This window comes from Panthera pardus, unplaced genomic scaffold, assembly GCF_024362965.1.
Source record: "Panthera pardus isolate Hobbes unplaced genomic scaffold, ASM2436296v1 HiC_scaffold_20, whole genome shotgun sequence".
NCBI lineage: Eukaryota > Metazoa > Chordata > Mammalia > Carnivora > Felidae > Panthera > Panthera pardus.
The window spans coordinates 72,816,434-72,838,427 of NW_026526766.1; the positions used below are offsets into that span (position 1 = coordinate 72,816,434).

Genomic DNA, 21,994 nt, shown 5'->3' on the forward strand with positions numbered 1-21,994 from the left:
ATGTTGTCCTTTCTTTGAAATCAACATGCAGCACAGAACCAACTGGTTTTGCCAACGTCTGCAAGAAGAATGCTCAGAAGCTGCCAGCTGAAGAGCTTAAGGACTGAGAGCCCATAGAAGACCTAATCCAACCCATAGCTTCCCCTGCCTTGGGTGTGGTCCGGTCCTGCTCCCAGCAGGCCCTCGGAGGAGGGGCCATGGGCCCCTGGGGACTTCATATAAAACCGTGCCCTCTGCCCACCTGGCCATTGCCTCCTGCAGTCTTTGGGCGTCCAGACGTGTGGCTCAGGTAGGAGACTTGGATGAAATGGAGTCGGCTGTGAGTGGAGGGAGGCCTGGCCAGGAGCACCCGAGGAGACAGGGCTGCTCCCGCAGAAATTACAAAGGGAGTTACTCCCAGGCAAGCCCATCCTCTGAAGAGAGAGGAGAAGATCCACATTCCTATGAAAGACAGAGAAAGAATGGAATCGTGGAGGCCAGAGAGGACTGGAAGAGCACAGGAGGTAGGGTTCCAGCTTCTCTTGTGGGAGGGTGGCTTTGGCCTGATGGCTGTGAGGGTTTGGGAGGCACAAGAGATTGGCGGCAATGGGCAAAGCAGCAGGCCCCTGTTGACCTTACAGGTAAAAGTCACCTTTTGTGTCAGCAAAAAATGGATTTATTGGGGAATCTCAGCGTATTGCAATTCTGAACGTGAAAGCTATGGCACAATAGCTTTTCATCGGCTGAGTTGCCGGGCTAATCCAGTCCTGCAGGAGAAGCGATGCATGTCTCTTCTCTTCCTTCCTCTTGGGGTTTGTATTTGGTGATTCTGTACTTGGCGACAGTGCTGTGGTGTGAGAACAACCCCTTCTGGCCTCCCGACTGGATTTTATTTACTTACAGAAAAAAAAATTTTTTGAGAGCGGGGAGGGAGAGGGGCAGAGAGAGAGGGAGACACAGAATCCAAAGTAGGATCCGGGTTCCGAGCTGCCAGCACAGAGCCTGACACGGGTCTTGAACCCAAGGACCCTGAGACCAGGGTCTGAGCCCAGCTGAAGTGGGACCCTTAACCCACGGAGCCTCCCAGCCCCACCCCACCCCAACTGGATTTTAAATGAGCTTCCCCTCATTGATTTTCACACCCAGGAAGATTTTACCTTTGATGGTTACAATGCTGAAAGTGGCGAGAGAAACCCAAGACCAAGGTCAGATTCCTTGTGGTCATGGGCTCTGCCAACTTGAAGGACCATTTGCTGGAGTATGCGTACCAGGTGGCTGGGGCACATAGACAGTGACAGAAAAGGCTGGGCCCTGGAGAGCTGGCTGTGGGCAGCTGGAGGAGACAGGCCTGTGGGGGTGAGGCTAATAGCGACCAGGGTCAGACTTGGAACCTCCTCTAATCCATTGAACCCCAGAGTCCAGAGTTAGGCCACAGACCACTCATTCCTCTCCTCTCCACTCGCAGCGATCACCAGGCAGAGCCAGGAGACCAAGGGCTCCGGGCACAAGCGAGGGAGAAGCCCCGATGGCTGCCTTGACGATCGCTCCAGAGAAAATGGACGCTGCCAGGAGAAGGGAAGGGGAGGACCGTCTCCGGCCCAACGGGGAAGAGACCACCGGTCTGACTGCCCTGCAGAAGGACCAAGAGGTCATGGCACAAGAGGTAGGTTTCTGGGCTGGCCCTCTGCAGAGCTGACGACGTAGTGAGTTGGGTGGGGGCTGAGTGGCAAGCCGGGTACCCCCAGGGGAGGAGACACACACCGCCAGGGTGAGATGCTCCTAGAGCGCTCCAGGGCTGGGGGGAAGGCGTGCAAGCCTTGGCACCGGTTCCCACCAGATCCTGGAAGGGGCCGCCAGAGTCAGGGGTGCTGGGGCACAGTGGGTGGGGTGGCCAGTGGGGGCGGGGTAGTCCAGACCCGGAAGGGGCGGCGGAGACCTTGGCAAGCGATCCCCACGGGCCTGGGCACTCACCGAAACCGCTCTCCTTTGCTCTCCCGCGCAGGTGCCGCCCACTCTCCGTGGCGCCACAAGGGCCGGAGGACCCGGCGCAGATCGCCCGTGAGGACCACGCACCGCGGACGCTGCCAGGACGGCCGCGAGGCCCGACCCGCCTCCCCAAAGCGCCGCCGCTGCCACCTGTGGCCGGAGGCGCGCGAGCCCCTGGAGGTGGTCACCGGCAGGCTCTTTGACCGGGTGGGCGCGCTGGCGGTGGCCCTGGACGAGCTGCGGGCTCCAGGGGGCGCCTTCCTGCCTGTGCCCACCCGCCGCACGCAGCCCTCGGCCTCGCAGCGCGCCTGGCTCTCCTGGCAGCTGGCGCACGCGGGCGCGACCCTGCACTGGGCGGCCTCCCTGCTCCACGCCCTGCTCGCCCAGCAGCCCGCGCCCGCCGGCCAGCCTCCCGCCGCCCTCGGCGCCCGCGGCGCCCGGCCGTAGGGGGCCCGATCTGGGGGGTGGGGGGAGGTGGCGATCAGGGGTCCCCTCTGTCCCAGCCGGTCGGATCGGCGCGCCCCACTTCGGGGCAGGCGTCCGCGGCCGGCCGCAGGCGCGCACCGCCGCGACGAGCTCGGGCCCAGCCTGGCCCAGACGCGCCGGTCCGCGAATCGGGTTTAGGTGGGACCACAGCTCGGCTCCCACCCGGTGCCAGCTCAGGGGCGCGGCCAGGTTTCCAGAAGACAGCCCGCGAACGGGAGCCTTCGGAGCAAAACCCTTCTTTTCCTCTGGTGGCTCAGATCGCTGGAGTGAGGGACGGGATTGGTGCCTTCTCATCCCTAGGTGTTTTCCTGTTTTATTTCAAAAATAAAACGCCTCATGTATACGCCCGCGCGCGCGCGCGCGCATGTGTGTGTGTGTGTGTGTGTGTGTGTGTACCTGTTGTGACCGCCACTCCAAAAAAACACACTTGTTTTTTTTTGGGGGGGGGGGGGTGGGGTTACTGGAGATCGGGTTTCTTCAGGACGAACACCTAGAAGGTATCGCCAACAGGTCTTGTGAGACCAATGAGCAGCCCGGATGTGTGAGGGACCTTGCAGGGTTTCTCATGCTGGAATGAAAGTCACGTGTCTCCTTCCTTATGGATCCCTATGTTTACCTGTGTTCCAATAAAGTTATTACTACTTCAAACCTCTGCCACTGTGACAGTGTATTCTGTTAGTCTCCTGAATCTTTTATTCATCTTTGGTTTTCCTATTTCGGCGCTTCATTGTATCAACACTAAAGATTTTATTTGTAACCCTAGAACGCACAGTCTGTGTCCCGCACACGTCACTGAGATGCTCACAGATGTACTACAAACCCGTAGAATGAGCACTCCAACCGAGACATGGGACATCGCTAGCTTGCCACTTGGCAGTCCTTACACCCCCAACGTCAACGCCCTGACCTTGAGTCCCTCCTCTTGAGGAATTCCTTGGGACACATAGAGCCTCACCTGTCCCACTCTGCATCCGCCTGCGTATTCATAAAGTTTCCTGCTCCCGTGGCACCCCACTCCTTCTTGACTCTTCCCTCATCTCTTCCTCTGGATAAAAGAGAGTGATGTTCGTGGACGATGTGGGGCGGGCTACAGTGGCAAGAGCCGGGGGAATGAGAAGTTGGGGAGGCGAGGCCCTTTCCCCAGAAAATATGAAGGTGTTTTCTGCAAGGCAAGGTGTATTCTCTGTGCCTTGCAGAGAAAGGGGCTGGGGGAGGACCCTGGAAAGGCAGGAGGAACAGAGGTCCGTGAAGACCCAGGAGGGCTCTCAGAGCAGGTCGGGAAGGTTCCACGGTCTTCTTTGTGAAGGTGAGGGCTAGGAGGTGGCCCTGGCCTTGGCACATGCAATTCCTTCCCTCTGAAATGTGGTCTCAGGCCACTCTTGTTCACCTTTCAGATATCAATTTCAATGTCCTCTCTTCAGAGAAAGTTTCCGAATATGCTGAGACTAGGTTACAAGCTCTCCTGGCACCCTGTGTATTTCCAAAAGCACTTCTCTAGTTTTCATATCGCCTTTTCAGTGTGTGCTCATTGGAATAATAGTGCTCTCTTCCCCTGGATCCTCAGCTCCCTGCAGGTAGGAGCTGTGTTTACATTGTTTCTCATCATTGTATCCACATGCCTATCATAGTGTCTGGTGTACAATAGATGTCCGATCAATACTTACTGCTTTTTGGATTATTGAATGAAGGAGGAGGCACTGATACACGGGATCACACAGTTCTCTTCTTTTTCTGGGAAAACCTCAATAGGAGATCAGTTTGTAGGACATTTCCTAGAGACTATCATAAGAAATTCTGGATAGTAGAGCCAAAATTAGAGCTGCTAATGTAAGGAACAGAGTTAGAAACTCAGGTGCCTAAAGTGTATATACAATAGGTCAGTACAGCTCACCTAGCTGATAGCAAATTATAAAGAATCTGATTGCCCCATATGCATCTTTTTGAGTGGCCATATTGGATTTTCGAACTTCAGGAAGCCTACCCTCCCCTGGACCAATCACCATGATCACTATTTTTTGTTAATTTTTTTAATGCTTATTTACTTTTGAGAAACAGAGAGAGACAGAGCATGAGCATGAGGGGCAGAGAGATTGGAGACACAGAATGTCTCTGTCAGCACAGAGCCTGATGCAAGGATCGAACCCATGAGCCACGAGATCATGACCGGAGCTGAAGTCGGATGCTTAACTGACTGAGCCACCCAGGCGCCCCTCACAATTTTTTTTAATGTTTATTTATTTTTGAGAGAAAGAGAGAGACAGAACACCCGCAAGGGAGGGGCAGAGAGAGGGAGACACAGGGTCCAAAGTAGGCTCCAGGCTCTGGGCTGTCAGCTTAACCAACTGAGCCACCCAGGTGCCTCCACTATGATCACTCTTTAGGATTTAATTGCCAGTCAAAGGGACCCAAACAATCACAATGATCACCCTGTGATGATGGGCCATGGAGGCCTTCCATACATTTAAGGAGTTTGAATCATCTCTCACTCTTGTAACATATTTTCTAAGAAGATGTGACAATCTCTATCAATATGGGCTGCAAGGTAATTATTACAAAAGTATTGTGATACCTGACAGAGCCAAGTAATGGTTTCATAAAGCCTCAGAACATGTTAAGAACTCTGGGAGCCTCAGCAACCACAAAACATTCTCATTAATATGACATAGCTCCTTACTATGAGATCTGGGTTAGTATGAGTACAATTCTTTCTTTTTTAAAGATGTTTTAAAATGTTGATTCGCTTTTGAGAGAGAGAGGGCACGAGCTGGGTAGGGGCAGAGGGAGAGGGAGATACAGAATCTGAAGCAGTCTCCAGGTTCTGAGCTGTCAGCATAGAGTCAACGTGGGGCTCGAACTCATGAACTGTGAGATCATGACCTGAGTCAAAATCAGATGCTTACCCAACTGAGCCACCCAGGCACCCCGGTGTGAGTCCAATACTTTTTTTTTTCTTAATGTTTATTTTTGAGAGAGAGTGTGAGTGGGGGAGGGGCAGAGAGAGAGGGAGACCCAGAATCCAATGCAGGCTCCAGGCTCTGAGCTGTCAGCACAGAGCCTGACAACAGGATTCCAACCTATGAACTGTGAGATCATGACCTGAGCCAAAATCAGATGCTTAATCGACTGAGCCACCCAGGTGCCTCGGTGTGAGTCCAATTTTAAGGACAGATTCTAAGTGGCTTGTCTGCTTTCATCAGCCACAGGCAGCTGCAACATGACCTACAGGCCCTGTGGATGTTGCTGGAGGCTGTTTTGATGGAGGAGCAGGGGTGGTAACAACCAAAGAAGTCTCTTCCCCTCCACCTCTTCTGCTCATCACACTGCTTTGGACATGACCCATCCAGTGATCCCATCTACAGTACATGGCCTCAATGAGAAACAACAATTGTGTCCCTGATGTGCCTCAAATAAATATCACTGTTTTCAATGCTGTATCCTAGCTTAGGTCTGTCACACTCCTGCCATGCGGGGTTTTTAATGGTTATTTATTTTTGAAAGTGAAAGAGAGAGAGAGAGAGAAAACCCAAGTGGGGGAGGGGCAGAGAGAGGGAGAGAGAGAATCCAAAGCAGTCTCCATGCTGTCAGCACAGGAGCAGACACAGGGCTCGAGCTCACAAACTGTGAGATCATGACCTGAGCCCAAACCAAGAGTGGGACGCTTAATTGACTGAGCCACTCAGGTGTCCCCTGTTACATGTTTTTGTACCTTATGGACCAACTTGAAAAATATGACCATGCCCAGTACAAAAGAAGAAAGAGAACAGAAAAAAAATACCTTCTTTTATGGAATACAAGTAAAAGTGTTATTTTCCATGGAAAATAAACAGCAGACACAGACAAAAGATGCAGACCCAATTTCTGTACCTGGTTGTGAGGTGATCCTTAGATGGTTGGTATATATCCTATACTCACTCATGTGTCCTTCAGTTTTGTTATGATTTATTTTATTCCATCCAATTGAGGCAGGCTATATCTGGGCAGAGTTATTCTGCTCCTAGTTGGCCAATGTCCTTTCCATGGTCTTATTTCCTGGGTATTCTCCATAGTTTCTAAAGGGACCTGAGGTCCGTTACATGGGTAACAAGACTGAGAAAGGAAGCTCTTTATGCAGATGATTTGGAAATTTGCGAGACAAGAGCTGCCTAAAGACAAATACTAAAAAGTGACTTGCATAATCATCCTACCCAAGTGTAAGTGTAAAAATCAAAGCCCAGGTATTGAGAATTTCCTACATATTAGAAACCTGCCTCTTCCCCTGCAGTGTGAAACATAAGCCCACAGTGCAAGTCCCTTCCTCCCAAGGACATGCTTATGGTTCTGAAATCTTGGGCTGGAAATAAGCCACAGCTCACACTCCTGGACCACAAGAAACTCATCCTCACATAGAACAATCTGCACAGCCTGGTGCTGGGATCTTTCCTCCTGCACCTGCTAGTGCCCAGCAAGCAAGTGGAAGAAGAGCTGGGAGTCAAAAAGAATATTTCTATTATTTCCTATTATATTGGCTATTTTGGTGACATTTAGGAGGTTTTGACAGATAGGGACGAGAATTCATCTTGCCCTTCTCTGACACTCTAAGGATTCTTTTTGGGTCTTTGCTTTATTGACCTTTAAAAAGGATGGGTTATTTTAACTTACATTCATTTAGGTTTTTTTTAAGTGGGCTTCACTCCCAGCATAGAGCCCAACGTGGGGCTTGAACTCACAAACCTGAGATTGAGACCTGAGCTGAGATCAAGAATCGGACACTTAACCGACGGAGCCACCCAGTCTACCCATTTGGATTCTTAATAGGCTGAAATGTTTACTAGCCATTTATGTGTCTGCTATTGTCTATTCTCCCTTCATATATTTCTACATCTACTCATATGTCATAACAGCTCATCATTATTGAGTTGAAAAATTATACATTAGACACTGTACCAAGTCACGTGATTTTAATGCCACTAAAACTTATGACCATGTATTATTATTATCCACATATGAGCAACATGAGGTACAGAGAGACTAAGTAACTTATAATTTTCCTCTATACCTGTATAGCTGAAGACAGATTGTCCTTGTGGCAAAAATATGCAAAAGTCCTGCCCGGAAAGAGTTCTTTTGAACTTTGCTAGGAAAGTTAGAAGGAGATCTGCTTGGGTCCCACATACACATGTGTATACACATGTGTATAGCTCTGCCTTCTCCCTGCTGGGGTGAATGTCTGCCCTGGCCAGTGACTGATTCGCTCTTCTGAGATTCAGTCCATTGATAGATGGATGCATAAGGAAGATGTGGCATATATAAATATGTCTATAATGGACTATTACACGGCCTTACAAAGAATGAGATCTTGCCATTTGTGAGACACGGGTGGACCCGTTATGCTAAGTGAAATAAGTCAGACAAAGACAAAAGCCATAGGATTTCACTCATATGTAGAATAAAAAAAAAATGAATAAACAAACAAACAAAAAGTGGAATCAGATCTATAAATACAGGGAACAAACTGATGGTTGCCAGATGGGTGGATAGGCAAAATGAATGAAGGGGGTGGGAGACACAGGCTTCCAGTTATAGAATGAATAAGTCACGGGAATAAAAGCTACAGCAGGAGTGCCTGGGTGGCTCATGCGATTAAGCATCGGACTCTTGGTTTCTGCTCAGGTCATGATCTCACAGTTTTGTGGGTTCGACTCCCACATCAGGCTCTATGCTGGCATCCAAACAAAAGACGTTTGGAAACTAGTATGTGAAAAACGCCTCCTTCATTTTTTAAGTTGGGTGAATCTTAAGTGTTTGGCAATGAGAAAAATTTAGCGGAAGAAAAATTAAACATTCAAATTGCAAATAATTTTATTCATAATTTTGATTTCTTTTAAGCTAACTTATTTCAGAATCTGATTGGGGATAGCAGGGAGGAAGATGGTGGCGTAAGAGGACACTGGGCTCACCGCGTCCTGTGGATTACTTAGATTCCACCCACACCTGCCTAAATAACCCAGAAAACCGCCAGAAGACTAGCAGAACAGATTCTCCGGAGCAAAGCGCAGACAAGAGAGGCCCACGGAAGAGGGTAGGAAGGGCGGAGAGGCGGTGCATGCTACATGGAATAGCAGGAGGGAGCCGGGGTGGAGGGGCAGCCCACTGGCAAAGCAGAGCCCCCCAGTCTGGCTTGCAAAAGCAGAGGGGCAGGACAGAGTGTGTTCAGACAGCAAGCGGGACTTAACATCTGGCAGGTTATAAGTTAACAGCTCTGTTCGAGAGCAGGAAGCCTGGAGGACAACGGGAGGGAGAGTTGTTGAGCCCCGGATGACAGAGCTCAGTTTGGTGGGGAACAAAGGCGCTCACCAGTGCCATCTCCCTCGCCCATCCCCCAGCCAAAATCCCAAAGGGAACCAGTTCCTGCCAGGGAACTTGCTTGCACCGCGCAAACACCCAATGCTGTGCTTCTGCGGATTCATCCCTCCGGTGGTGGGTCTGACTCCCTCCCGGTGCCGCAGGGCCCCTCCCAAAGCGGATCACCCAAGGATAAGCGAGCTGAGCCTACCCCTCCTGCCCCCGTGCACCTTGCTGATCCACTCCAGCTAATACGCCAGATCCCCAACACCACAAGCCTGGCAATGTGCAAGTAGCCCAGACAGCCACGCCACGCCACCCCACCCCACAGTGAATCCCGCCCCTAGGAGAGGGGAAGAGAAAGTACACACCAGTCTGACTGTGGCCCCAGCGGTGGGCTGGGGGCAGACATAGGGTCTGACTGCGGCCCCGCCCACCAACGCAAGTTATTCAAGACAGCACAGGGGAAGTGCCCTGCAGTTCCGCACCACTCCAGGGACTATCCAAAATGACGAAATGGAAGAATTCCCCTCAAAAGAATCTCCAGGAAATAGCAACAGCTAACGAACTGATCAAAAAGGATTTAAACAATATAACAGAAAGTGAATTTAGAATAATAGTCATAAAATTAATTGCTGGGCTTGAAAAAAGTATAGAGGACAGCAGAGAATCTATTGCTACAGAGATCAAGGGACTAAGGAACAGCCAGGAGGAGCTAAAAAATGCTATTAATGAGCTGCAAAATAAAATGGAGGCGACCACAGCTCAGATCAAAGAGGCAGAGGAGAGAATAGGTGAACTAGAAGATAAAATTATGGAAAAAGAAGAAGCTGAGAAAAAGAGAGATAAAAAAATCCAGGAGTATGAGGGGAAAATTAGAGAACTAAGTGATGCACTAAAGAGAAATAATCTACGCATAATTGGTATCCCAGAGGAGGAAGAGAGAGGGAAAGGTGCTGAAGGGGTACTTGAAGAAATAATAGCTGAGAACTTCCCTGATCTGGGGAAGGAAAAAGGCATTGAAATCCAAGAGGCACAGAGAACTCCCTTCAGACGTACCTTGAATCGATCTTCTGCACGACCTATCATAGTGAAACTGGCAAAATACAAGGATAAAGAGAAAATTCTGAAAGCAGCTAGGGATAAACATGCTCTAACATATAAAGGGAGACCTATAAGACTCGTGACCGATCTCTCTACTGAAACTTGGCAGGCCAGAAAGGAATGGCAGGAAATCTTCATGTGATGAACAGAAAAAATATGCAGCCAAGAATCCTTTATCCAGCAAATCTGTCATTTAGAATAGAAGGAGAGATAAAGGTCTTCCCAAACAAACAAAAACGGAAGGAATTCATCACCACTAAACCAGCCCTACAAGAGATGCTAAGGGGAATCCTGTGAGACAAAGTACCAGAGACAATGCTACAAGCGTGAAACCTACAGACATCAAAATGACTCTAAACTCATATCTTTCTATAATAACACTGAACATAAATGGACTAAATGTGCCAACCAAAAGACATAGGGTATCAGAATGGATAAAAAAAACAAGACCCATCTATTTGCTGTCTACCAGAGACTCATTTTAGACCTGAGGACACCTTTAGATTGAAAGTGAGGGGATGGAGAACTATTTATCATGCTACTAGAAGTCAAAAGAGAGCTGGAGTAGCCATACTTATATCAGACAAACTAGACTTTAAATTAAAGGCATGAAGAAGGGCATTATATAATAATTACAGGGTCTATCCATCAGGAAGAGCTAACAGTTATAAATGTCTATGCGCTGAATACGGGAGCCCCCAAATATGTAAAACAATTACTCACAAACATAAGCAACCTTATTGATAAGAATGTGGTAATTGCAGGGGACTTTAACACCCCACTGACAACAATGGATAGGTCATCTATACACACGGTCAATAAAGAAACAAAGGCCCTGAATGATACATTTGATCAGATGGATTTGACAGATATATTTAGAACTCTGCATCCCAAAGCAATAGAATATACTTTCTTCTCGAGTGCACATGGAACATTCTCCAAGATAGATCACATACTGAGTCACAGAACAGCCCTTCATAAGCATAAAAGAATTGAGATCATACCATGCACACTTTCAGACCACAATGCTATGAAGCTTGAAATCAACCACAGGAAAAAGTCTGGAAAACCTCCAAAAGCATGGAGGTTAAAGAACACCCTAATAAAGAATGAATGGGTCAACCAGGCAATTAGAGAAGAAATAAAAAAATATATGGAAACAAACGAAAATGAAAATACAACAATCCAAATGCTTTGGGATGCAGCAAAGGCAGTCCTGAGAGGAAAATACATTGTCATCCAGGCCTATTTCAGGAAATAAGAAAAATCCCAAATACAAAATCTAACAGAACACCTAAAGGAAATAGAAGCAGAACAGCAAAGACACCCTAAACCCAGCAGAAGAAGAGAAATAATAAAGATTAGAGCAGAAATAAACAATATAGAATCTAAAAAAAACTGTAGAACAGATTAATGAAACCAAGAGTTGGTATTTTGAAAAAATAAACAAAATTGACAAACCTCTAGCCAGGCTTCTCAAAAAGAAAAGGGAGATGGCTCAAATAGATAAAATCATGAATGAAAATGGAATTATTACAACCAATCCCTCAGAAACACAAGCAATTATCAAGGAATACTATGAAAAACTATATGCCAACAAACTGGACAACTTGGAAGAAATAGACAAATTCCTAAACACCCACACACTTCCAAAGCTCAATCAGGAGGAAATAGACAGCTTGAACAGACCCATAACCAGTGAAGAAATTGAATCAGTTATCAAAAGTCTCCCAACAAATAAGAGTCCAGGACCAGATGGCTTCCCAGGGGAGTTCCACCAGACATTTAAAGCAGAGATAATACCTATCCTTCTCAAGCTGTTCCAAAAAATAGAAAGGGAAGGAAAACTTCCAGACTCATTCTATGAAGCCAATATTACTTTGATTCCTAAACCAGACAGAGACCCAGTAAAAAAAGAGAACTACAGGCCAATATCCCTGATGAATATGGATGCAAAAATTCTCAATAAGATACTAGCAAATCGAATTCAACAGCATATAAAAAGAATTATTCACCATGATCAAATGGGATTCATTCCTGGGATGCAGGGCTGCTTCAACATTCGCAAATCAATCAACATGATACATCACATTGATAAAAGAAAAGATAAGAACCATATGATCCTGTCAGTCGATGCAGAAAAAGTATTTGACAAAATCCAGCATCCTTTCTTAATAAAAACCCTTGAGAAAGTCAGGATAGAAGGAACATACTTAAACATTATAAAAGCCATTTATGAAAAGCCCACAGCTAACATCATCGTCAATGGGGAAAAACTGAGAGTTTACTGCCTGAGATCAGGAACACGACAGGGATGTCCACTCTCACCGCTGTTGTTTAACAGTGTTGGAAGTGCTAGCATCAGCAATCAGACAACAAAAGGAAATCAAAGGCATCAAAATTGGCAAAGATGAAGTCAAGCTTTCACTTTTTGCAGATGACATGATCTTATACATGCAAAACCCAATAGACTCCACCAAAAGTCTGGTAGAACTGATACATGAATTCAGCAAAGTTGCAGGAGACAAAATCAATGTACAGAAATCAGTTGCATTCTTATACACTAATAATGAAGCAACAGAAAGACAAATAAAGAAACTGATCCCATTCACAACTGCACCAAGAATCATAAAATACCTAGGAATAAACCTAACCAAAGATGTAAAAGATCTGTATGCTGAAAACTATAGAAAGCTTATGAAGTAAATTGAAGAAGATATAAAGAAATGGAAAAACATTCCGTGCTCATGGGTTGGAAGAATAAATATTGTCAAAATGTCAAGGGACGCCTGGGTGGCTCAGTCGGTTGAGCGTCCAACTTTGGCTCAGGTCATGATCTCGTGGTCCGTGGGTTCGAGCCCCACGTCGGGCTCTGTGCTGACAGCTCGGAGCCTGGAGCCTGTTTCAGATTCTGTGTCTCCCTCTTTCTCTGACCTTCCCCTGTTCATGCTCACTCTCTCTCTGTCTCAAAAATAAATAAATGTTAAAAAAAAAATGTCAATACTACCCAAAGCTATCTGCACATTCAATGCAATCCCAATCAAAATTGCACCAGCTTAGGGGCGCCTGGATGGCGCAGTCGGTTAAGCGTCCGACTTCAGCCAGGTCACGATCTCGCGGTCCGTGAGTTCGAGCCCCGCATCAGGCTCTGGGCTGATGGCTCGGAGCCTGGAGCCTGTTTCCGATTCTGTGTCTCCCTCTCTCTCTGCCCCTCCCCCGTTCATGCTCTGTCTCTCTCTGTCCCAAAAATAAATAAAAAATGTTGGAAAAAAAAAAAAATTGCACCAGCTTTCTTCTCGAAGCTAGAACAAGCAACCCTAAAATTCATATGGAAGCACAAAAGGCCCTGAATAGCCAAAGGAATTTTGAAGAAGAAGACCAAAGCAGGAGGCATCACAATCCCAGACTTTAGCCTCTACTACAAAGCTGTAATCATCAAGACAGCATGGTATTGACACAAAAACAGACACATAGACCAATGGAATAGAATAGAAACCCCAGAACTATACCCACAAAAGTAGGGTCAACTAATCTTTGACAAAGCAGGAAAGAATATCCAATGGAAAAAGACAGTCTCTTTAACAAATGGTGCTGGGAGAACTGGACAGCAACAGGCAAAAGGTTGAAACTAGACCACTTTCTCACACCATTCACAAAAATAAACTCAAAATGGATAAAGGACCTGAATGTGAGACAGGAAACCATCAAAACCCTAGAGGAGAAAGCAGGAAAAGACCTCTCTGACCTCAGCTGCAGCAATTTCTTACTTGACACATCTCCAAAGGCAAGGGAATTAAAAGCAAAAATGAACTATTGGGACCTCATGAAGATAAAAAGCTTCTGCACAGCAAAGGAAACAATCAACAAAACTAAAGGCAACCAACGGAATGGGAAAAGCTATTTGCAAATGACATATCAAAGGGCTAGTATCCAAAATCTATAAAGAGCTCACCAAACTCCACACCTGAAAAACAAACAATCCAGTGAAGAAATGGGCAGAAAACATGAATAGACACTTCTCTAAAGAAGACATCCGGATGGCCAACAGGCACATGAAAAGATACTCAACGTCGCTCCTCATCAGGGAGATACAAATCAAAACCACACTCAGATATCACCTCACGCCAGTCAGAGTGGCCAAAATGAACAAATCAGGAGACTATAGATGCTCGAGAGGATGTGGAGAAACAGGAACCCTCTTGCACTGTTGGTGGGAATGCAAACTGGTACAGCCACTCTGGAAAACAGTGTGGAAGTTCTTCAAAAAATTAAAAATACACCTACCCTATGACCCAGCAGTAGCACTGCTAGGAATTTACTCAAGGGATACAGGAGTACTGATGCATAGGGGCACTTGTACCCCAATGTTTATAGCAGCATTCTCAACAATAGCCAAATTATGGAAAGAGCCTACATGTCCATCAACTGATGAATGGATAAAGAAATTGTGGTTTATATACACAATGGAGTACTACGTGGCAATGAGAAAGAATGAAATATGACCTTTGTAGCAACGTGGATGGAACTGGAGAGTGTGATGCTAAGTGAAATAAGCCATACAGAGAAAGACAGATACCGTATGTGTTCACTCTTATGTGGATCCTGAGAAACTTAACAGGAACCCATGGGGGAGGGGAAGTGAAAAAAAAAGGAGGTTAGAGTGGGAGAGAGCCAAAGCATAAGAGACTCTTAAAAACTGAGAATAAACTGAGGGCTGATGGGGGGTGGGAGGATGGGGAGGGTGGGTGATGGGTATTGAGGAGGGCACGTTTTGGGATGAGCACTGGGTGTTGTATGGAAACCAATTTGACAATAAATTTCATATATTTAAAAAAAATAACATAATTAAGGGGTCTACCCCCCTAACAACTGTAACATTTATGCTCCAAATGTGAGAGCACCCAAATACATATCTATTAATCACAAACATAAACTCATTGGTAATAATACCATAATAGTAGGAGACTTCAACACCTCACTTACAGCAATGGACAGATCATCTAATCAGAAAATCAACAAGGAAACAATGGCTTTGAATGACACACTGGACCAGATGGACTTAACAGATATATTCAGAACATTTCCTCCTAAAGCAGCGGAATATACATTCTTCTCCAGTGCACATGGAACGTTCTCCAGAACAGACCACATACTGGGACACAAATCAGCCCTCAACAAGTACAAAAAGATCAAGATCATACCGTGCATATTTTCAGACCACAACACTATGAAACTCGAAATCAACCACAAGAAAAAATTTGGAAAGGTAACAAATACTTGGAGACTGAAGAATATCCTACTAAAGAATGAATGGGCTAAGCAAGAAGTTAAGGAGGAAATTAAAAAGTACATGAAAGCCAATGAAAATGATAACACCACAACCCAAAACGTCTGGGACGCAGCAAAGGCAGTCATAAGAGGAAAGTATATAGCAATCCAGGCCTTCCTAAAGAAGGAAGAAAGGTCTCAGATCCACAACCTAACTCACACCTTAAAGAACTGGAAAAAGAACAGCAAATAAACCCAAAACCAGCAGAAGACAGGAAATAATCAAGATTAGGGCAGAAATTAATGCTATCTAAACCAAGAAAACAGTAGAACAGATCAATGAAACCAGAAGCTGGTTCTTTGAATGAATTAACAAAATTGATAAACTGCTAGCCAGTTTGATCAAAAAGAAAAACTAAAGGACCCAAATAAATAAAATCAAGAATAAAAGAGGAGAGATCACAATCAACACAGCAGAAATAAAAACAATAATAAGAGAATATTATGAGCAATTATACACCAATAAAATGGGCAATCTGGAAGAAATGGACAAATTCCTAGAAACATATACCCTACCAAAACTGAAACAGGAATAAATAGAAAATTTGAACAGACCCATAACAAGTAAAGAAATCAAATTAGTAGGGGTGCCTGGGTGGCTCAGTCGGTTAAGCATCCGACTTCGGCTCAGGTCACGATCTCGCGGTCCATGAGTTCGAGCCCCGCGTCAGGCTCTGGGCTGATGGCTCAGAGCCTGGAGCCTGTTTCCGATTCTGTGTCTCCCTCTCTCTCTGCCCCTCCCCCGTTCATGCTCTGTCTCTCTCTGTCTCAAAAATAAATAAACGTTAAAAAAAAAAAAGAAATCAAATTAGTAATCAAAAATCTCCCAAAAATCAAGAGTCCAGGGTCAAATGACTTCCCAGGGGAATTCTACCAAACATTTAAGGAAGAGTTAACACCTATTTTCTTGAAGCTGTTCCAAAAAATAGAAATGGAAGGAAAACTTCCAAACTCTTTTTATGAAGCCAGCATTGCCTTGATTCCAAAGCCAGACAAAGACCCCACTAAAAAGGAGAACTATAGACCAATTTCCCTGATGAACATGGATGCAAAAATCCTCAACAAGATATTAGCCAACCGGATCCAACAATATGCTAAAAAAATTACTCACCACGACGAAGTGGGATTTATACCTGGGATGCAGGGCTGGTTCAATATCCAAAAAACAATCACTGTGATTCATCACATCAATAAAATAAAGGACAAGAACCTGGGGCACCTGGTTGGCTCAATTGGTTAAGTGTCCGACTTTGGCTCAGGTCATGATCTCATAGTTCATGATTTCAAGCCCCACGTCGGGCTCTGTACTGACAGCTCAAAGCCTGAAGCCTGCTTCGGATTCTGTGACTCCCTCTCTCTCTGCCCCTTCCCCACTCGTACTCTGTCTCTCTCTGTCTCAAAAATAAACAAAACATCTAAAAAAAGAAGAAAGAAAGAAAGAAAGAAAGAAAGAAAGAAAGAAAGAAAGAAAGAAAGGACAAGAACCATATGATCCTCTCAACAGATGTAGAGAAAGCATTTGAGAAAATACAGCATCCTTTGTTTTAAAAAAACCCTCAAGAAAGTAGGGATAGGAGGATCATACATTGAGATCATAAACGAAAGACCCAACACTAATATCATCCTCAATGGGGAACAACTGAGAGCTTTCCCCCTAAGGCCAGGAACAAGACAGGTATGTCCACTCTCACCACCGTTATTCAAAATAGTATTGGAAGTCTTAGCCTCAGCAATCAGACAACACAAAGAAATAAAAGCATCCAAACAGGCCAGGAGGAAGTCAAACTTTCACTCTTTGCAGATGACATGATACTCTATATGGGAAACCCAAAAGATTCCACCAAAAAGCTGCTAGAACTGATTCATGAATTCAGCAAAGTTGCAGGATATAAAATCAATGCACAGAAATCAGTTACATTCCTATACACCAACAACGAAGCAACAGAAAGAGAAATCAAGGAATCGATCCCATTTACAATTGCACCAAAACCCATAAAATACCTAGGAATAAATCTAACCAAAGAGGTGAAAAATCTATACCCTGAAAACAATAGAAAGCTAAGAAAGAAATTGAAGAAGACACCAAAAAATGGAAAAATATTCCATGCTCCTGGATAGGAAGAACAAATATTGTTAAAATGTCAATACTACCCAAAGCAATCTACATATTCACAGCAACACCTATCAAAATAACACCAGCATTCTTCACAGAGCCAGATGAAACAATCCTAAAATTTGTATGGAACCAGAAAAGACCCCAAATAGCCAAAGCAATCTTGAAAAAGAAAACCAAAGCAAGAGGCATCACAATCCTGGATTTCAAGCTGTATTACAAAGCTGTAATCATCAAGACAGTATGGTACCGGTACAAGAACAGACACTCAAATCAATGGAACAGAACAGAGAACCCAGAAATGGACCCCAAAACATATGGCCAACTAATCTTTGACAAAGCAGGAAAGAATATCCAATGGAATAAAGACAGTCTCTTCAGCAAGTGGTGCTGGGAAAACTGGACAGCGACATGCAAAAAAATGAACCTGGACCACTTTCTTACACCATACACAAAAACTCAAAATGGATGAAAGACCCAAATATAAGACAGGAAACCATCAAAATTCTCGAGGAGAAAGCAGGCAAAAACCTCTTTGACCTTGGCTGCAGCAACTTCTTACTCAATATGTCTCCAGAGGCAAGGGAAACAAAAGCAAAAATGAACTACTGGGACCTCATCAAAATAAAAAGCTTCTGCACAGTCGAGGAAACAATCAGCAAAACTAAAAGGCAACTGACAGAATGGGAGAAGATATTTGCAAACGACATATCGGATAAAGGGTTAGTATCCAAAATCTATAAAGAACTTACCAAATTCAACATCCAAAAAACAAATAATCCAGTGAAGAAATGGGCAAAAGACATGAATAGACACTTCTCCAAAGAAGTCATCCAAATGTCCAACCAACACATGAAAAAATGGTCAGCATCACTCATCATCAGGGAAATACAAATCAAAACCACAATGAGATACCACCTCACACCTGTCAGAATGGCTAACATTAACAACTCAGGTAACAACAGATGTTGGCGAGGATGCGGAGAAAGAGGATATCTTTTGCATTGTTGGTGGGAATGCAAGCTGGTACAGCCTCTCTGGAAAACAGTATGGAGGTTCCTCAAAAAACTAAAAATAGAACTACCCTACGACCCAGGAATTGCACTACTAGGTATTTATCCAAGGGATACAGGTATGCTGTCTCGAAGGGACACATGCACCCCCATGTTTATAGCAGCACTATCAACAATAGCCAAAGTATGGAAAGAGCCCAAATGTCCATCAATGGATGAATGGATAAAGAAGATGTGGTATATATATACAATGGAGTATCACTCAACAATCAAAAGGAATGAAATCTTGCCATTTTCAACTACATGGACAGAACTGGAGGGTATTATGCTAAGTGAAATTAGTCAGAGAAAGACAAATATCATATGACTTCACTCATATGAGGACTTTAAGAGACAAAACAGATGAACATAAGGGAAGGGAAACAAAAATAATAAAAAAAAACGGGGAGGGGGACAAAACAAAAGAGACTCTTAAATATGGAGAACAAACTGAGGGTTACAGGAGGGGTTGTGGGAGGGGGGATGGGCTAAATGGGTAAGGGGCACTAAGGAATCTACTCCTGAAATCAAGGTTGCACTATATGCTAACTAATTTGGATGTAAAGCAAAAAACCAAAACACAACAAAAAAACAAAGTAGTACCCCAAACGGAGTTCTCCATAAAGAAGTTACTTCAGATTGCGAAAATAGCAAATACTCCCTGAAGATTTGCAAAGGCAAATGGTAAATGTAAATCATAAAGTTATTTAAGAAATACAGATCATGTTGTTCTCTCTAGACTCTCTTGTGGAAACTGAAGATGTATGAGCACAATTTGGGCTTCTGGGATTTTAGAGTTGATGCAGAAATACAAGGACAGCGGCACCTGGGTAGCTTAGCCAGTTGAGTGTCCAACTTTTGATTTCAGCTCGGGTCATGATCTCAGGGTCGTGGGATCGAGCCTCTTGTTGGGCTTCACATTAGTATGGAGGCTGCTCAAGATTCTCTCTCCCTATGCCTCTCCCCCACTCACACTCTCTCTCAAAAAAACAAAAACAAAAACAAAAAAGCCAAAAAACAAGGGCAGTTGCCTTTTTGTGCTTAGCAAACTTTAATAAAATTAAGAGTGTTACGAGTTCTAATTTTTTTTAATTTTCTGATTTTTTTTCTTCAGGATTTGTTAAATACAGAAAAGCGTACTTCAATGTGTCCCCTGACGAACTGCCAAATAACTGGCGATATTCCTTCTGCTGCAGATAGCTGCTGAGTTCTTGGAAGTGTCTCTCGACAATTCTAAACAGGTGCAAACCTGAAGATTTTCTACTTCCACCTTCTGGGCCAGTCGTTCCTGATTATAACAAAGCTAGAGAGCAATTTATCCAGAATGGTCCAATGCAGGCAGCGCTCTAGTCTCTACCCAGCAGGTTGAAAATTGTTCCCAAGGTGGAAACAGGTGCCTGTGTCTTCTGGATTTGGTATCCCCTCTTTTTCTCATGAAACTTGAATCCTGACATTATGGCATGACATAGAAGAGATCCTTTCCAGATATCTCAAAGGCATAAAGGTTTTCTTGTTTTCCAAACCACGGCTGCAAGGCATGTCCCTGGAAGGAGAACAAGCAGTTCCGTAGCCGAGCGTCCCTTGGACCATCCACTGAATGGTCTGCGGGAATCGGGCCTGGAGAATTTCCAGGAGTCCCAGAGATGGCCGCGAGGGGGCGCGCGGCCCCCACTAAACCGCGATGCAGCGCGTCTTCCGCTGCTCACCAACCGCCAGCAGAGGGCGTCGCGACTCGCTTCGGGAAGAACTGGTGCCACACTGGGTGCCAGAAGCGCGGCGTCCTGGGGCCGGGCGATGCGGTGACACTTCCCAGGCGGGTAGCCGGGCGTGGTTGGCTGCAGGTCCCGCTGCGCGTGGGGCCACCGCCCAGGCTCCGAGTCCCTCCCGGGCTGCGCAAATAGTGAGTTAGGAGCGGCCTTTTCCTAGTGGCCTCTGACCCTCCCAGAGGCGGGGCCTGGCTGGGACCAGGCTGAGACCTCCCCAGACTGTTCTCTGAAATACTGAGCCCAGGGCCTTCCGTTTTCTGGACTTTTCCTTTGGTTGTATTCTTGACTTTCTCAGATAACATTTTAGCTACGCTTATGTCACACAAACATCCATTTATTGAGGCGTTTGAAGGCTTGGGGAATCATATGGTGTACTAATGTTCATATTCAGGATTGTTTCTGGGGAGAGAGCCCAACCCAAATTCCGAGGAAGGGAAACATATCTACGATCGGAGCAAAATATACCAATATTGGGGCCTTGCAGTTGAATGAATTGGGGACCCCACCAGTGCCTGGCAAAGCCATGTGGCCTAGTACTTTTTTGGTGGCAATAACGGATTTTACAAACCTTGCAACCTTGTGTCCACCTGCCACCATTGTTCCTTGTCACATAGCTGGTCACTAGCATTTTTATGTCCATAATATTAATAATTTCATAAGTTGTACCATATCCAAATTTTTCTTTCATTTCAATAAAGACACTAAATCTATTGCTGTGACAGTATTCGTAATGTGAACATACCCTATAATCTGACTCACTTCTTTAACAAGGATGTTTATTGTGCCATCAAAAATCAGGAAAGTATTTTGCTTCTCTTTTCTCCGTAGTATTTCAGGCCAAACGTGATTTCTTAGCAGCATTATAAATTTGTGTTGAACTTTATTACACAAATAACGGGGGGGGGGGGGGAAGAAAGCTATACCAGTGGAGAAGCACCTGTGATGGCCAGAGCCTCTAGAAACAGGCCCATTATAAGAGAGAGATTCAATCAAAAGATTACACAATGCTCTGCTCCCCACAATGTAACACCATACCCCAAGGAATCAGGATAAGTCTGAGAGAGCCACAGGTCACAAACTCAGGGGTATTTTATGAGTGTCCAAAGTCACAAGGAGATGACCACAACAAGGACACTAGAGGAATTTGAAGTCTCTGGAAGTTAGAGTGACAGCAAACGTTAAAAACAGCTCAAGTCCCCGCCAGATTAATGGAAGTCCTCACACAAAAGGCCTATTTATCTCAGTTCAAATCATCCAATACAGCCTGTCTGGCTTTCAACAAAAAAATTATCAGGCATGCCAAAGGGATGTTTATTCAAGACAAAAGCCTGGGGGCGCCTGGGTGGCTCCGTTGGTTGAGCGATGGATTCTTGATATCAGCTCGGGTGGTGATCTCATGGTTGTGGGATCGAGCCCCACGACATGCTCCACACTGAGCAGAGCTTGCTTGGGATTCTCTCTCTGCCCCTCCTCTGCTTGCTCTCTCTCTCTCTCTCTCTTTCTCAAAATAAATAAATAATCTTTAAAAAAAAGAAAGAGAAAAAAGCCTAAATATCAGTAAGAACAGTGAGCTTTGAGGCATTTTAAATTGCCCTATGCTATCCTCCCCCTGGTTCCACGGTGACTTGAAAGTCGACAGGCTCACAACCAAAGTAGCTGTGAAAACCCACCAGCCTCACAGCCACAGGAGAGGGAAAATGGTTGTGGAGCTCCCCAGAGCCCCGTCTCCAGAGAATTGCCACTCTTCGACCCTAGAAGGGCCCCATTCACAGGGTTTGTCTTCATTTCCCCTGGCTCGGAGCTGACTCAGTGGGAAAAGCCCCTATCCTCAGGGAGGAGCAAGAGGCTAGCCAAAAATC

At 45.3% G+C, this 21,994-nt stretch overlaps 1 protein-coding gene across 1 annotated transcript; it reads right to left on the reverse strand.

The window, feature by feature from the left end:
• Positions 1–1,758: 1,758 nt before the first annotated feature.
• Positions 1,759–2,745, reverse strand: LOC109269824 (collagen alpha-1(I) chain-like). Its single transcript, XM_019453914.2, has one exon. It carries the CDS (start codon positions 2,743–2,745, stop codon positions 1,759–1,761), a length of 987 nt encoding a protein of 328 aa, XP_019309459.2.
• Between the last annotated feature and the right edge of the window lie 19,249 nt (positions 2,746–21,994).

Bases quoted from the DNA above. Each gene is read 5' to 3' on its own strand.
- LOC109269824 (XM_019453914.2), bottom strand. From the start codon at position 2,745: ATGAGAAGGCACCAATCCCGTCCCTCACTCCAGCGATCTGAGCCACCA.